Source organism: Ambystoma mexicanum, chromosome 4q, assembly GCF_040938575.1.
Source record: "Ambystoma mexicanum isolate Mex_15411 chromosome 4q, UKY_AmexF1_1, whole genome shotgun sequence".
NCBI classification, from domain to species: Eukaryota; Metazoa; Chordata; class Amphibia; order Caudata; family Ambystomatidae; genus Ambystoma; species Ambystoma mexicanum.
Window position 1 is genome coordinate 897,801,241 of NC_090928.1, and position 17,764 is coordinate 897,819,004.

The 17,764-nt window shown below is 47.0% G+C and overlaps 1 protein-coding gene across 1 annotated transcript in view; it reads right to left on the bottom strand.

The window, feature by feature from the left end:
* Positions 1 to 17,764, bottom strand: part of PLEKHH2 (pleckstrin homology, MyTH4 and FERM domain containing H2) — a 1,974,292-nt gene that overhangs the window by 738,212 nt on the left and 1,218,316 nt on the right. The window contains exon 18 of the mRNA XM_069608462.1: positions 2,608 to 2,720. Within this exon, the coding sequence (XP_069464563.1) occupies positions 2,608 to 2,720 (113 nt within the window). The remainder of the gene's footprint in view (positions 1 to 2,607; positions 2,721 to 17,764) is intronic.

Here is a 17,764-nt window from a genome sequence, read left to right on the forward strand (position 1 = left end):
ACAATTTCAGTACTATGATATAGAGATTGTTTAATGACTTTTGAGAATCAAGTACTTATTGTTTAGGAGTTTGTATGATACTCTAGACTTCAATGTTAGGATAAAACGTACATGTATTGTAATGTATGGTCCTTTTTATGTAATTTTATGTAATTTGAAATTTTGAATATTGAAAAGTTGATAGAATTCAGCTAAATCAATCTAAAAAAAAGTGTGTGGGGGGTTATGTTATACTATACCATTATAATGGATGGAATTGACTTTGTTTTGCTTTGTTTATTTACTATGTTGTGATGAATATGTGAGATTTATCACCTATGTTTCAAAAGCAATAAAATGTTTTTATTAAAAAAAAGATGAGTGTCAAGAGAGGAAAGCTCTGTGGATGCGTATCAATTCACAAATGACTTATTGCTCTACTCTCTGTACTCCATAGCATTCATTTTGGCTCTCATACAGCCAAAAGAGGTATGAAGCAAAAGAATGGCATGGCAGTAAAATAGAGAAGGGCATACAGTAATGTGTTTTCCTCCATCCCTGTTGCCTTTTTACCATTCATAATTGACTCTTCGATCCTTGCTCTCTTGACCATGCTTCTGGGGCGCTACGCTCTCAGCCTATGAGGTAGCACTTTACTTAACCTCTAAAATTGACAAGCTTTGTTCTATCCCCTTTTGCGCTCCCTAATCAACACCTCTTTTCCACCCCCACCTGCCTGACATCGAACATGCAAACTTTCTGCAATTTGCTCGCCGTACTGCTATCCCACGTGAAGCTCCACCTGCCTCTCCAATCCATGTGGTGTATCCCTGTTTGCTCTCTTACCTCTACTCCTCTTTGTGTTCTGGCATTTTTCCCTGTACACTTTAAACAGGCTACTATTTTGCCAATACTTAAACAGCCTTCTCTTGATTCATCTTTTCCTCCTGATTTCTGGCCCATCTCCTCCCTTTCCTCTTGAAACTGCTGGAATATGTGACCTACTGGCAGCTCTCTCACTAACCTGACTTGTACTCGCTTCTACCTTCTCTTAAATCTAGCTTTCTTGTTGCCCACTCAATAAATTGCTTATTTGGCACGTCATTCTTAACCTTCCTCTCTGCTCATTTTTGTTGATCTATCCAGTGCCTTTGATACATCAGTCACTCTCTCTCTCTCTCTCTATCCTTCACTCCTCTCTTATCTCTTGGCAGTTCTGGCACTTCTCTTTCATGGCTCTCTTTCTTTAAAGCAGACCAATTCTGTATCTTGGGCAGATGCTTCTTCCACTCTTTCTGTTCCATTTCAGTGTCTCAAGGTTGCACCTTTGTTCCACTTTAATTTGCTTACTACACAACACCTCTCATCTTTTCTTTTGGGTTTGCTTGTCATTGTATGCTGAGTCTGTTATCTTTCCTTCCTCTTTTTCTTCTCTAATCACATTAATTCTTCTGCTTCTGTCTTGCTGTTGTCAAAAGCTGGATGCTTTCCCATTCACTTAATTACAAGACGTCTAAAACGTACGTTCCTGATCTATCTCCATTTTCATCTCTCACCGCTCATCCTAATTTCTATGCTCTTCCTCTTTTCCCATCTGCTTGCACCTTTGGTGTCACTTTTGACTCTTCCCTGCATTTTCTTTGCTTATCTCTTTCTCTGACATGCACCTGTTTTCCACTTTTCAATTCTATGAAGATTCATCCTTTCTTTACCATTCATTTAAGACCTGTGTTCTGATCCTTAGTATCTCCTCCGGTTGCTCACCTGTTCATTTTTTTCTCCCTTCCTATGATCTTGCCCCACTTCAATCTACCTTTAACTAAGCGGTTTATTTTATGCATCAATTGCCTCCATGCTTGTATTTGATCCCTGCTGTTACCTTGCTTCATTGGCTCATTTTACTTGTTTGTCTACAGTTTTGTATTTTTTTGCATTATTTCCAAGTGTGTTCATCGTCTACCTCTTCCCTACCTATGCTCTCTAATCTCCCGGCATGCACTCATCCCCACTGTCTTTCCTCGCAATGTCTACTCTCCATGCTTTGCCCACCATGTGCAAAGTCCTTTTATCTGCTCCTTCTACACATTTCACCCTAAAGTGTAGAACTCGATTTCCTTCACTTTCCGTGCAGCACCTTCCCACACTGTTAAATCGTTATTTCATTCTTCTGCTTTTCATCCAACATCATAATTTATTACAAGAAATTATCATTTTGAATATCGCTTGGCTGTACTTTGTGCACTACAAACTAAATAAAATGAATAAGAATATAGTTTAACAACGAGGCAGGCCAGAAAAAGATGGAAGGCTGTTCAGTGATGTTCAGAACCAAGAGTTGGTTCAGTTCATTCCACAGTGCACACTATGCAAGACATCACACGCAGTCTCAGTCTCTGGGGAGTAAAGACAGAGTAGAATAAAGAGAGAGGGGAAGGGATCTTCACATTTCTTGGACATTAATGGATACTCCTACTTTGATATAAAATGAGTTTTGGCAAATACATTTTAAACAGGACTGATCTGGGAGGTTATATGTTTAGTATTACTTACATTTTAGAGGAAAAACATTTAGCAAGTACATTATGGGAAGCATTTAGGAGGGGAAATGTTGCCTAGAATCCAAGTTACCTTAAATAACTTTTTAGCTTCTGTTTGCAATGCTTCTGATGGCAGTGTCGTTAGAGGGGAAGCAATTCCTTCTTTGGTGTAACAGAGAGTGGGATGGCTCCAAACTTCAGTACCTAAAGCAAGAAGAACCAACACACATTGTAAATGTCATTCAAAGGAAGCATTACGGTTTATATCAGAACCATAGTAAATTGATTTACTTGCCATTGAAAAGGAATAATAAGTGTTTAGGCAGGGTAAAGTCTGATGAGCAGCCTGGTGTCGATGAACGTTTGCAGCATTTGATATTAGTACCAAAGTGCATCAATGCCATTGTTATTTTATCACAACATTCATCATCCAACATGTGAAGAATGGCGCCTGAGACAGCAAGTAGGTTTGCAATGATAGAGAGCACAACAATTAGAAAGTGTTTACCTTCATGTTCAGCCTCCTCGATCCTATTTCTCAAGTCCACATCAGTGGCATGAATCCACCAGAACCAAATCAATCATTTTTACCACCGCCAACTAAAGTGACCAGAAAGCATACCATTCTTCTGCTATACCATTGGGAGCTTGTGGAGCCACTGCGTACGTTTTTTCATTTGGCAAATCTCTTGAACTCTATAGACTCATGTGTTCTTTGTCAGCAGCATACTTCTTTTTCATCCCACGTCTACCCACACCCTGGTACTCATCATATGCAACAATTGCCTCTCATCATCCTTAGGAGACAAACCAAGCAATACGAAACATGTAATGTAATAAACACATTTTCTTTATATTCTGCCCATATCTCTAATCCATGACAGAACCTCTACCCAATAATCCGGAATAGAGAATGGACCTGCAGCCCCACCTGGGGCACGAGCTGTTGAAGACAAAACCAGATCCGGAGCGGAGACATGAAGATCCTAGGGGGGCCCAGGTAAGTGTTGCAAGGAATGCCTGGCATGTAAAGTCAGGGTGCGGCTCCTTACATAGCAGCCTGCTGAAATCTCAGCCTTTCACCAAATCTTGAGATAACTCGAATCTTACATGAACTTGAGGAAGATGTGATGCCATGTTATTTTGAGTGTGGCAACATGGCTCTAGGTGCAGATGAATAATAAACCATCATGACACATTTAAAAAAAGATTTTCAGAAACATGGCTTTCGGAAAAATTATTGTCGCTTTATCTTCTCATCCGTCAAATAAATTACAGTACAAAGGTACATTTATTTGAGCCTCAAATATATAATCTGGGGTTCACTACTGTATTTCAAATGTCTAAATGCACTCACAATACAGACTTCTGGATTGTTGTTAATTATGGGCAGAAGAACATTTCCAATTGTACAAAATGCTAACGTGTTTGTGTTAACTATGCAGAACAGGAAAAGAAAGGCCAGCCAGAGCCATGTGACAATTTGTTGGTTCTCTTCTATCCAAAACCCCTTCCGCTCAAATGTCACTTTGCTTAAACATGCAGTGAAAAAGTGAGCATGCAAAGCTTTTTACAGAAGACAGCACAGTGCTAGACAGTGATGTAAGATGATTTTACCAGGCCTGGGCTTTGGGTCTTGTGAAAAACCTGAAGGTGTTTCACGACTCAGTCCCCGGGGATCCCTTATTCAGGTGGCATGGGAAGGGCCATCGCTATTGGATCCCAACCCTGGGGGTGGACAAGCGAAGAAGGATCACCTGGTTAGGGGGTCCTCTGGGAATGGGGTGGAGACACTGGAAGGTGAGACATGGTATCCCCCATTTCCTGACAGTTATTTACCTCATATTCTGTCTACCTTTTTGGGATAATACAACTCTTATAACTCCCAGGAGTGTTGCTAGGTCTGGAAAAGACCGGGGCTACACTGATGTCACAACTGTCAGGGCTGGGGGCTAGCTAGCCTTTTGGTTGTAGCTCCTGAGATTCTGTCCGGGGCAACAACCAAAAGACCAGGAGCTATAGCCCCTTTGGCCTCCCCTAGCAGCGCCTTCGATAACTCCCCTCCTTCCTTATCAGCCCAACTACCGAGAAGAGAAAGATGGAGACTAGAAAGATTACCACTAGTAACATGCCCTGGCCTTGTCCCACTAATAAGGCTAGCAAGGTCAGGCCCTCAGTCCCAATCACACACACCTGAAACTCATGGACTGTTTTCCAAACTATAAAAGGTGGAGCACAGAAAGACACAGAGAGCGAGGCAGGGGCCAAGAGGGAAGTCCAGCTGGATGGCAAAACGGAGAAGCAGCTTAGAGAGAGCTGCAGAGAACCAGGCCAGGGAGAACGAGACGCTGTCAGGCTGCAAGTTGAGGCAGGAGGAAGTGTGGCAAGGGAGCTATGTCTCCAAGCAGCCGGGAAAGCACAGAGAAGGGAGCCAAAGGGCTGAGTAATCCCTTTCCTCCATACACCAGCAAACTGTTTGATTCCTCCCTGGGGCCACGAGTCCGCCCGGGAATGTCCGAGGGGCAGGTGGGCATGACCCTGACAAATTGAAAACTGAAGGACGCATACTGCATGGGAGTCCCTTCTAAGGGACGGGAGACAGAACCTTTTTCAACAGAAAATACCTTCTTCCCCTTTAAATTTAGAGGCGCGCAGGGGGTGCGGCCCTGGGAGCATGCGCTGCCCTGACGCCGCCCTCCAGCGCCACACCTAAGTCCCAAAAGACGTGTCGACAATAGATTAACATTGCCTAATGACACCAGTTTATTAGGGGGGAGGATGGTGGGATGTATGGAGGAAAGGGGACTAAGGACTAAGAGTACGTTGGTCACTACAGTGAGTAACTTATAATTACTCTTATGTCCCGTCCCCTTTCCTCCATACTGCATGGGCGATTACAACTGAGTGTAGCCCCAGGGTGGAGAGGAGACCCTCCTTAAGCAAACAGGTTCCTAACAACCGCCTGTCCGAAGGCTGTGTCTGCTCTAGATCCGGCATTCAAACAGTGCTTGCAGAAAGTCAAAGGGGTGACCCAGGTGACCGCCCTGCTTATGACCTGCCAGGGGACATGCCGCTGGAAAGCTATGGCCGTTGCCTTGGCTCTTACCGCATGGGCGTGCATGTTGGCCAGCAGTGGCTTATGCTGTCCCTCGTAAGCTTCCTTGATGGCTGAGACCATCCAATGGGCTATGGAGGCCTTGGATGCCCGATACCCCGGTCTTGATCTGCCAAAGGTGACAAAAAGTGTGTCCGACTTGCGGAAGACCTTGGTCCTGTCTAAGTAGAATTTCAGGGCACACCTGATATCCAGGCAGTGCCGAACTCTCTGTGCCTCGTCCTTGGGCTCAGCAAAGAACATAGGCAGCACTATTTCTTCATTCAGGTGAAAGGCACCTTCGGCAAAAATGCTGGGTGTGTCCGCAGGACTACCTTATCCCTGTGAAACTTAGTTTATGGCTCTGAGGCGACCAGCGCCTGGGGTTTGCTGATTCTGCGATCAGAGGTGCAGCCGACTAGCAAGGCCGTATTAATGGTGACCAGCCTGATGTCCGCGGATGCCATTGGTTCAAATGGTTTGCGCGCCAGGGCACCCAAAACTATGTTGAGGTCCCACACAGGGTGTAGCCTCTTGATGGGCGAGCAGAGTCTGGCGAGTCCCGTCAAATGTTTCTTGACAATCGGGTTGGAAGAGGAGAAGATCTCCTCCTCTGAGTTTCTGTAAGCCCCAATGGCTGCCAAGTAAGTGCGGCAAGTGTCTACCTGCATGCCAGAATTGGCGAGGTGCGCTGAGAAGGAGAGCACCCGTCCAAGGTACATGCAAGGTAGTTGATACCCTTAGAGTCTGCCCAGTGGCAGAACCTGGTCCACTTGCCCTTGTACTGGGCCCTGGTAGACTTGCTCTTGGCACCCTGTATGATCTCTAGATTGGCCTGGGAAAGGCTGAGGTGACCTAGCATGACCTATTCAGGAACCACGCTGTGAGGGATAGTTTCTGTGGAGCGGGGTGGATGACCCTGCCCCCCTGCTGTACCATAAAATGTGCTGGGCCCCTCGGAAGACGAATGGGCAGCCTCGCCGAGAGGCTGAACAGCTCAGAGAACCATGGCCTGGCTGGCCACCACGGTGCTATTAGAATGAGGCTGAGGTGGCGAGTTTCCTTGATCTTGCATATCACCCTGTGTATCAGTGGTATGGGTGGGAAAGCGTATGCTGTCATTCTGTCCCACCGAATCTGGAATGCATCGGCCAGTGAGCCCGGGCCCTGACCCTGCCAGTAGACATTTCCTGTTATCCCAGGAGGCAAAGAGGTCCACCTGGGGGTGTCCCCATTTGTATAAGATCTCCTGCAGTACTAGGTCGCTCAACTGCCACTCGTAGTTGTCCGCCTCCAGTCTGCAGGTGGACAGCCATGAGGTTGATGTTGTTCTCCAGGGCCCATTCCCACATGCTGACAGCCAGCCTGCACAGTGGGGGGCGAGGGGAATGGGGAAGGGGCCAATCTGTTACCTCCCTGCTTGTTGACATAGAACATGCTGGTCGAGTTGTCTGTCTGAATTAGGATGACCTTGCCCTCGGTAATCGGAAGGAAGGCTCTGAGCGCCAGCCAGATGGCCGTCAGTTCCAGCCAATTGATGTGGTACTCCTGCTCCTGCCGGGTCCAGGTACCATGGATGCAATGCCTGTCCAGGGTGGCCCCCCCCAACCCTCGAGAGAGGAGTCCATGGTGATGGTGACCAGTGGGGTAGGTTGCCGGATGGGCTTGCCCATCCGCGGGTTGCAGTCCCTGGACCACCATGTGAGGTCTGGGTGAAGCGACGGAGGAACATTGATCCTCTCTGACTGAGAGCCTCACCCCTGGTTCCAAGACGCTGCAAAGTGCAGCTGTATCCTCCTCATCCTGAGTCTCGTGTGGTGGAGGGCCAATAGGACTGCTGCCATAAGCCCCAGTAGGTGTTGGTACCACCAGGCCGAGGCCACTTCTCTGCTGAGGAAGTGCACCATGGCCCTCTTGATTGCCTTGATCTTGTCCTCAGAGGGAAAAACCTTCTCGGAGCACGTGTCCCAAATGAGACCCAAGAAGGTAAGTGCCTGCATAGGCTGCAGCTGCGACTTCTTGAGGTTGAGTAAAAAACCCAGCCTGTGCAGTGTGTTCATAAGAGCGTGGGAAGTGTGGTGCACAGCTTCCGGAGATGTCGCCCTGATGAGCCAGTCGTCGAGGTATGGGAAGATGTGGCGGCCCTGCGACCTGAGGAGGGCCGCCACTGTATTCATCAGCCTGGTAAAGACCCTGTGGGCTGAGTTGAGGCCGAAAGGAAGCACCTTGTATTGCAAATGGTAGCCCATGATCCTGAATCGTAGAAAGAAACGATGAGGCTGCCGGATCGGGACATGTAAGTCTCCCTTGCACAATGTCTCCGCTATCAAAGCTGGTGTACATACCCATCTTGAATTTTTGTAGAGGTAGGGAGAGGTTGAGAGTGGAAAGGTCCAGCATAACTCTCAGGCCCGCCTGGTTCTTTTTCTGAATGGCAAAAATCCTGGAGTAAAAGCCCAAGCCTCGCTGGGAGGCTGGGACTTCTTCAACCGCCTGGCTCTCAACGAACGATTGGATCTCTGCCAAAAGAGTTGCTGTCCCAACCTGTGGGTGTTGAGGGGAAGGGAGAGGAGAGGCTGGGATAGGGAGGCGGTACCCCGTGGAGACTACCGAGAGGATCCAGAGGTGGCGCCAGAAATGTGAATGGAGAGCAAGCCTGCCCCCCACTGGAGACACGTGGACCCGGAAGGGTGTGTCATGGCTTCTTTCCCTCTGAGGCTTTTGCGGAGGAGGGGGACTGGAAAAAGCCCTTACTTCCCCCCCTTTTTGTTGTTTGCGCCGATGTTGGGTCGGCAAATGGTCAGGCTGCCTGGACCTCCAATCTTGGAAGCCGCAGAACCCTCTGTATGTACGCCCCTTGTCAGAGCGTTGCTGTGACTGGGTATACGTTTTGGGAGTAGTCTTTGTCAGGATGGATAAAGACTTGGCCGTTTGTGAGCTGTTTTTCTTTTTGTCCAGCTCCTCGTCCGTGGTGGAGTGGAACAGGTGACCCCCTTCGGACAGAAGGTGTCAGATGCGTTCCTGGACATCCGGGTTGAATTTCGTAGCACGGAGCCCCGCCGTTCTTCTCATGTCTGTGGCAAAGGTGCAAGGACGCGTTGGAATGCAGCTTCTTCCCGTACACCTCCAAGATCTCTTCTCCTTGCCTGGCAGTGCCGCAGAAGAGGAGGCTGAGGACGACTGAGGCTTGGAGTATAGTGATGCCGCAGCGATCGCCGAGGAGTGTGGCAGAGGATGGGCTGATAGCAAGAGTGTATCCCCCTCCATCTGCCTGTACTTGGTGTCCAGGCGTTTATTGACCGGCTGGACCGAGTGAGGCTATAGCCAACCCTTCTTGGCCAAGGCAACTGCGTCCTTCTGCATCGGGATCCCTGTTCTGGCAAAGGAACGTAGCGTGAGGACATCTGCGAGGACCCCATCTGCTGGTTGCTCGACCTCGGGTTGAGAAAGAATCAAGGACTCTGCCAGCCCTGCAAGACGTTCGTGGAAGGCCTTGGCTGACGATAGTGTGTCGGGGTCTTCTTCCTCATCTGTGTCCACCTGCGGCTGGCCTGGCACCGGAGGAGGAGTGCTGGGAGCCGAAGGCTGTGGTGTGGAGACCGGAGCAGGAGGCTGCAGCGGAGGCTGGTCTGGAACCACCTGCACTATCGGTTGGGGGGCTGGGACAGGCTGCTGAGGCTGAACGGGGGCCAGAGGTGCCTGTACTAGGGCCTGCGTTGCCGGAGCCAGAGGCGGGAGCCCGTCTTTGATGGCGTCCCTGAGAATGACCCCCATCCGAGGAGATTTCATGAGCCTGAGGAACCTTTCAAAGAACCTGCCCTCACAGGCCGGAGTGCTGGTAGGTGATACTGATGAGGTAGCATACAGCTGCTGGAGCCGTTGCGTGCCCGGCCCATACAGACGCAGCAGAAACCTGCCTTGCGCAAAGGAAGTGTAAGCTGTAGGCCACATACCTGGTTGACACCCGTCCCACCTTGACACACGTTCCTCCACCTGCTGCCTGCCTTGGAGCGGCGTCACACGGATGTTTGGAATGTCTGGCACAGCGGCCATTTTGTCGAGCTGCCCTCCTATGTGCCTGTGTCGTGTTGCTCGGCTCACTTCGCCCCGCCCAGAACTCAGAGTGTGGATCATGGGGCCTACCCTGTGCCTCAGGCCAGGGCCTGATAGGCGCTTTGCCCTCGGCGGATCTGCCAGTAGAACTGCGTACAGGCGCCCCCTCTGACATGTTGCCAGTACTACGTAGCCCCTTTGGTGAAGACCCAGTAAAACAACCTTCCAGTCCCTCAGCACTGTCACCAGGAGGATCCACTGACCCCTCTGCCTGCCGCCCGTTAGCTGATTTAGCCTTGGTACTTGTGCTGGTACTAGGACCTGAGTGGTCCCTACCACCTTGGCGAGTCCTTAGGAAGGAGTGTTCCTTGCAGGATGCACTGGAAAAGAGTGGCCCTACCTTGGGCTTGGATCGATGATAGACAAAGTACTTTAGGTCCTTTGGAGGCGATCTCTGGAAGGGCTCCCTCCATCTGGCTAGTCTGTTCTTCAGAGACCTCGAGAAGAGTGCGTCGCACGTGGTACAAGCTTGCCACCCATGGTCTGGGCCAAGGCAACATAGGCAGAGGACGTGGGGATCTTTAGTCGGAAAGAGCCCCTTGCAGGATGGACACCTGCTGAACCCTGTAGAAGTCGACATGCGCCGGGGAAGAGCGTGATGCCGGAGGACCGAATGCCTGAATGATAAAAAAGACAAGAAAGACAGAAGAGAAGAAGTATCTGCGCGTGGAATTACATGGCTGAAGCCAAACCCAGCAGCGCTAGTGAATTCGGCCCATTCCCGTCGACGTGGAAAAGGGGACTGGGGTGTGGCGCCGGAGGGCAGAGTCAGGGCAGCGTATGCTCCAAGGGCTGCACCCCTGCGCGCCTTTAAATTTAAAGGGGAAGAAGGTTTTTTCTGGTGAAAAAGGTTCCGTCTCCCATCCCTTGGAAAGGACGCCCATGCAGTATGGAGGAAAGGGGATGGGACGTAAGAGTACAGAACAGTTACTAATGAAAGTGAAATGTGTTGAAAGCCATTGAAGGAAAGGGCACGAGGGAAAGAGAGGGTGAAGAGATCCCAAAAGGCTAAAGTGAAAGTGAACTGATATTTCTGTGAAATAAGGAACAGAGTGGCCGAGGGCCTGTTCTGCGAAACCAAGTGCAAAAGGCACGGACATTGAAAAGTCAACTCTATTGTCAGAGTGGTCTTGCATAGGGCTGAGAATACTGTGCGGTTGCAAAAGTCTCTGGCAAGACGATATTAATAAGGACCCTGCTGTCAGAGTCGTCACGCATCGGGGTGATAATACTACGCGGTTGGGAAGGTCTCTGACAGGTGAACATTATGAAAGAGAAGTACTAAGGTTGTGGAAGAGAGTTTTCCCTGAGCTCTGTGAAGCAAAGCTGTTTAGCTGGAAAGTGTTTCAGCCACGTTTAAGTGTTTGAAGACAGGCAAGAACAAGCCTGAAGAAGTAATTAAGAAGGAACTTTGTGAATACCTTTTTGTCTGAGAATTGTGAAGCCCGGTGAGGGAAGCCCGGAAGAATTCATTGAAGAGAACTGTGATGCATGTTGAACTGACATTGAAATCGGTGAGGGGAGCCTAACAGATTTAGGGGAAATCTTTGCACTGTGCATGCCATCCACCTTGAAAGAACTTTGTAAGACCCCAGTGAACTGAACTTGGCGAAGGGAGTGGTGAGCCACTTTCATTGCCATTCTGACATTCTTTTGACACAATCTTTATTTTCATCGATTTTCCCACACTTAGTAATTGTGAAGCGTGAGGGCAAGTATAGGTTTCTGACACAGACTTTTCCTTTGTTTGACTGACTGACTTGGACTATTTTATTTTACTTTGATGGTCAAGACTACTCCCATTATAGCATTAGGGCCAGTTAGGAAGTCTCCAACCCCAGTCAAACTTAATAAAGGTGTTGAAACTTGTACCTCTTGTGTCTGTGTCCTTACTTGTGATACCATGCCTGCCTCACAGTCTCAACTCTTATTCCACAGTCTCGAACTTAGCTACCTAATCACTAGGGCAGGCTAATACTTTATGCTCTTCATTGGCAGTTCTTGACAGTTTTTACAACCCTTGTTTGGAGGAACACAGCTCTAAACCTGCACTTTACTCATGTTAGTTTTTAAAATTCGCGCTATCTGTTGCATGTCAGTGCTTTTGCAGCACCATGGGTGTTGCTATCACCAAAGCATAAATGCAGTATATGAACCCACGAGAGAGCAAAGTCAGATTCAGCTTAGCCTGCATTGGGTACTCCGATCAGTCGTAGGAACACTAGTCTCTTCAATGAGTGTGCATCACAGTATGTTTTGTTGGTTTATTGTCATTTTAATGAATGAAAAAATAGAGAATGACATTTTGATGAAATTTCTACATCATTAAACCCCCAGCCCCAACTCCCTCCCCACCAGATGTAACCCTTTACCCCACACGTACATATACATTTTTTATTAAATTCAGTATTTTTGTTCGGTATTTGTTAATCGTTAAAATGCCAATCTCTATTTTTTATTCGGTATAATCACTGGATACTGCTATGTTCTATACTAATGTATTAATATGCATTTCAACTTTGGTTCCTTGTCATGATCAATATATTCACCACATAAAGGTTAAACCACACTTGTGTTATGTTGGAAGAACATACACTATCTATTACTGTGAACACAGAACACAATATAGGATAAATGGATTACAAAACAAAAACAGCTAGGTAGCCGGCTCAGGACTGATGACCTCAGTAGTGACTGTGCAATATCATGTTTATTAAAACCTTTCACAAAATGATACAATCATTATTTTTAACCAGTTGTAGGAAATATAAAATAAGCTATAACATACAGCAACCATAAACACATCATTACTGTCATTTATAAATATATAGATCAGTTGTTGAATATTATAAAACTACTCACCAAGCAACGCGTGAATTATCTTAAGACTCTTAACAGTGCAATTATCAAAGAAGGCTGCAAACACTCCATCAAACGTTGCCAGAATATCTCTGAGTCAAAACAACTCAGATTGTAGACACATTTCCCAAATATATTAACCCTCATGGTGGTTGTTGCATAACACTTTAATATCAAGTGTTTACAGGTTTCTGGCTTGGAAAGGTCCTTACATAATCAACAGAGTTTATTCTCTTTATCTAGACTCTATATTGGCCTCCACCTATCCAGAGATTTGAAAAACTTCAAATGGGAACGCATATAGATATAAAAAAGACTTCTATCAGGGAATCTAATCAAAAACTTAGGGAGAAGGTGAAAGAATCTTAAGATTTATGTATATTCTGAAACAAGTTTGTATTTCTGGATTTGTAACTGTTGTTGGCACCAATCATGCAGTTCTGTTTTATCTTTGACCTTATCTACATTACCCAGTAAAGACTGGCGATTACTATTAAGCCCTTTGTCCCCTTTTTTACTTTTATATAAAAAGATGGAGTAGCCATCTAAAAATGGCAGACTCAGGAGCCAGACTTCCTGCAGCATAAAAATATGGAATTGACATAGGTCTGGAAATTGTGATTTGGAGTTCAAAAAGCTTGAATAGCTTCTAGAATTCCAAGAGACGATCTTCAGCAAGACTGGATTAAAGACAACCTAGTGTTAAGCAGGTTTTTTAATAAACCAAGAGAGAGGAGAGTACCCAGCACCAATCATTACATTCCTTTATCAACTTGAAATGATGATCCAGGATTTGAACTCTCCTACCACCCTCCCCTTTAATTAGCTTAGTATCATTGGAAGAGGATGACCCTTTGGAAGCCATCTAGTCAGACAAGTCTTTGCTGTTGAAATATGCCCTTACCATAAGCAAAGATGTCAATTCCCAGACAAAGGAATGCTTCTTTCTACTGCATTCAAAAGCAAATTATAAATAAATTTGGAGTGCAAGTGAGCCACCACCAAATGTATCCTTGGCTCCTGAATAAACTCTTCTTGATTCAGATCTGCTGATCCAATGCAGCGCGAGGTTGGTATCAACAAAAAAAGAGATGATGGAGTAGTTTTATTCAAAGGTACATCATCTAAATCTCGAAACAAGTATTCAAAACCAATTGTATATGAAGTGAAAGGAGGGCGAGGGTTGAGGTCATTTCATGTCTTCACCAAAGGTTTCCTCAGAACATCAGCTTTAGTTTAGATTTGATGAAGAAATGCCCTAGCGTGGCCTCAAATACTGCACCTTGCCCTGACATTGCACCGAATGGTGCGTGAGTGCGGGTTGGAGTCCAGTCACACTCCAGTCTGACTCCGGTATAATGTCAGGTGAAACTGAACTAGAAGGTGCCTGGAGACCAAACACCCGAGCACAGCTAAGAATGGGAAGCCCACGCGAGCACTGGAAGAAGGCTTCATTTCTCCCACTGCCGCAGACAGCACAGCGCGATAAAGAAAAAGGCATGCAATGGCATTCTGTAAGTGCCTCTACAACTAACACACAGACTGCTCTAAAAGAAATGAGCGAGTGCTGCATGGCAAGTGAGAATGTACATGAAAGATGTGAAAGATATGTGGATAATGCAGACAATGCTCGTCGTGCAACCCGTAGTCAGGACAGCTTGGAAGTGACAGATGCCGAGTTGATTGAAATAAGCTCCGTCACCGATTCCAGGCTGACGCAGGGAGGGCTTGAGCAGGAAGCAAACCAAGGAAGCAACGAAAAAGTCAAACACACCCTCCCTGTAAATAAACTAATGACCTCCAGCGGTGCAATAATAGTATCGGGGAAAGCAAGTGAAACGAGAGAAACGTGTGAGCTGTTGGATCACTCAAAGGGGCTGAACTGTGCTCCTTCGATGAAGGACATACAGCAAGAACACTCCACAAACATAATGTAAGCCCAGGCTAACAATACAGTAAACAGCAATAATATGAATCGTAAACGATTGGAGCCGCCCCCACTGAATGAAGATGCTCATACGTTGACAAGCAACCAAGAACAACAGAATCTAGTTTACAGTATGGTATGCGATGCAGCCACTTTAGCAGAAGTAAATAGGGCATGTGAGCAGATCAAAAGCCGCAATCCCATCTGTATTGCTCGCCCAGAGTGCACGACAGTCATTAATCACCAGTGCAATTACAGAGCTAATACTTTAAACGCAGGTAGACACAATAACTTGCAACCACACACACTCTTAGAAAATCACGAGCACTTATACGGCTATTTATTCAAAGCTTGGAAGCAACAAGTGATAACATAGAAATAAATCACAGAAGAAAGAGAGAGTTCAAAAGAAAATACATCACTGTGGGCGTAACTGGATCCCTCATCTCGCCAGAAGCGGCTGGAAGACCCCAATGACAGCCAGGCTGAGAGTACAACAGCCCACAGGTATGCCGGACGAAAGTGTCCTCCCTCCGGCTGAGGTCTCAACCGACAGTAACCTCAAGGAGCAAAGTGCTTCCCTCCTCTAAAAACAAGCACCACGGAAAACAGTCCCGTAACTCATAACAAGACATAACAAAGCTAGCTTTCCCAGCAGAAATGTCCTTGACTGCATACCAGGTTTGGAAAGCATGTTTTCTTCAGCATCGTGAATCTAGCTCTCAGCAAAATGAGTACAGCTTTTCACTGCGGCATGAAGTAAATATCCATCATGGCTCTGAGTGCTCCCAGAATACACTGCGCACCAGCGCCATGTTTTAGCTCAAGCATAACACCTTCCACCATCTCTTTTCGTTCACTCATCTCTGACTGTCCGCTATCCAGGAGTGGTGTGCCGCCAACGATCTTTGCCTTAATGCCAGTAAGACTGAGATTCTCCTCATTGGCACACCTGCTGCCTCCTTTGCTGTTGCTCTCTGGCCAGCCTCTCTTGGCCCCCTTCCTTCTCCCACCTGTGAGGCTAAAAGCCTTGGGGTCATCTTCGACTCTAGTCTCTCCTTCTCTCTTCACATCCCTGGCATCTCTAAGTCGTCGCACTACCAGCTGCACCTCCTCAGAGGTATTCTTCCTTTCCTCTATGCTGGACTACTGCAACAGCCTCTTTCTAAATCTGCCTGCTTCTACTCTCCGCCCTCTGCAACTCATCCAGAACAAGACTGAGAGACTTGTCCTTGGCCTCAAGCCCAGGAATCGTATCTATCCAGGACTGAAATTTCTGCATTGGCTCCCAGTGGCTGCAAGGATTAAGTTCAAAACCCTCTGCATTGTCCACGAGGCCTTTTGGGGTTTGAGGCCTCAATACGTCCAACTCTCTCTTCTAAATATTTTCCTTCTCGAGCTCTTCGCTCATCCGCCTCCAACTCCCTCAGGGTCAGTCACTTCTCCAAGCAGCGAGTTGGTGGTAGATCTTTCTTCGGTGGGTGCTTCCCTCTGGAACAGCCTCCCTGCCTCCCTGAAACTTGAGGAGAACCATCTCCGGTTGCGGAAGCATCTCAGGACCTTTCTCTTTGCTTCTGCTTTCTCTCCTCCTCTCCCCTGCTGATCTACTGGCTCAAACTGAAAATGCACTGGCTACCTGGCTACCCTCTGATCTTCGGCCCAGATCCCCTCCCCGCCAGTTGCACACCTGCACTGCCCCCCTGGCAACCCTTGCACTCGGGGACTGTTTCTGTATCCCTACAGCCCCCTACCAGCACTTCACACCTGATGTCTGCACTTACCCTTGCACTTGCCACCAGCTGGCCGCGCTTTTTATTTATTGTCTTTATTTATTTTACTGTTATCCTATGTACTGCACTGCCCCCTCCCTCTTTCCCCCCGCACTTTTCCCTCCCCCCCTCCACTGCACTTGCGCTATCTCAATGTCACCTGGACTAGTGAGATCGTCTGTCTTCCCTCTGTCCCCCCTCTCTTGCCTCGTCACACCTTGAAACACTTGTGTATAGGTGCATTATACCCGCAAATTACCTACAGCTTTTAGATAGAGTCAAAGATGATCTCACAAAATCGAATCCCCTTACAGTCTCATTGTCGGGGGGACAGACAACAGTTAAAATGCTGGTCCTACCGAGGCTGCTATATTATTTTCAGGCATTGCCATTAGAGTCCCAAACATCTTCTTTAAATCTCTCAACAGAGCAATTTCGTTATACATGTGGAAGAAAAGTGCAATTTCCTCACTAACAGCTCCAAAAAAACGAAGGGGGTTCTCGCTTTCCTGCATTTCTATAAATATTATGAGGCAGCTCATATACGAGTTAAGCAGAGAATGGTAAGCAGAAGGGACACACAAAATGTGGGAACGACAAGAGAGGGTGGTAGCGGGATCACCCCTCTCTGGGCTCATGTGGCTAAATAAACAGAATGGGCACCCCAATGCTAAGAGCAGCGAAATAATAGGGGTAGAATCATGGGATTTATCAATTGAACAAGGGGCGCTCACAGTGTAACCATCCCTAATCTACCCAATGTTTGAGAATCCAGAATTTCGGCCAGGGATGGAAAAGGGTGCATTCAAAAAACGGGAAAGAGTAGGCTGCCAAAAGATAAGATATGTACCAGGGACAAACTCTTAAAGCTTACAAGGATTGTGTTCAGGTACTTGGCCCGACGGAAAAAGATTGATTCAAATACCCCCAATTGAAATAATGGTTGACTACGACAACTATTAAGGAAACAGCTATGAGACAGCTGACACCATTTGAAATATAGAATGACCCACACTGAGTCAAAGAGCTTAATCTCAAACCTCTATAGATATCTGAACGATCAAGAGGAGCTTATTCAGTTGAACTACATGAGGAAATGGGAAAAACCCTAGGGGAGACGATCTCAAAGAAACTATGGGAACAGTTATGGGGTGCCATTCCAAAACTATGCCGCTCCATACAGGTGAGGGAAATGTGGATTACAATCCTCATAGAAGGGCACTAAACCCCTGAAAGAATACATGCAATGTCGCCCCAGGCATCTGATCAATGTTGGAGGGGATGCAAAACAGTCGGGGACTGGACACACAAATGGAGGGAATGCCTAGTTTTACAACCATTTTGGGAGGGGGCGAGTGCTCAAATGCAAGGGATGTTCCAGGGGGCAGAGCTGATGGGAGACAAGATTTGGATGTGTGGGATCTGGGAACCGTGGTTGAAAACACCTAGAAAAACTCAAAACAGGGATTTTTAAAAAAAAATGTAT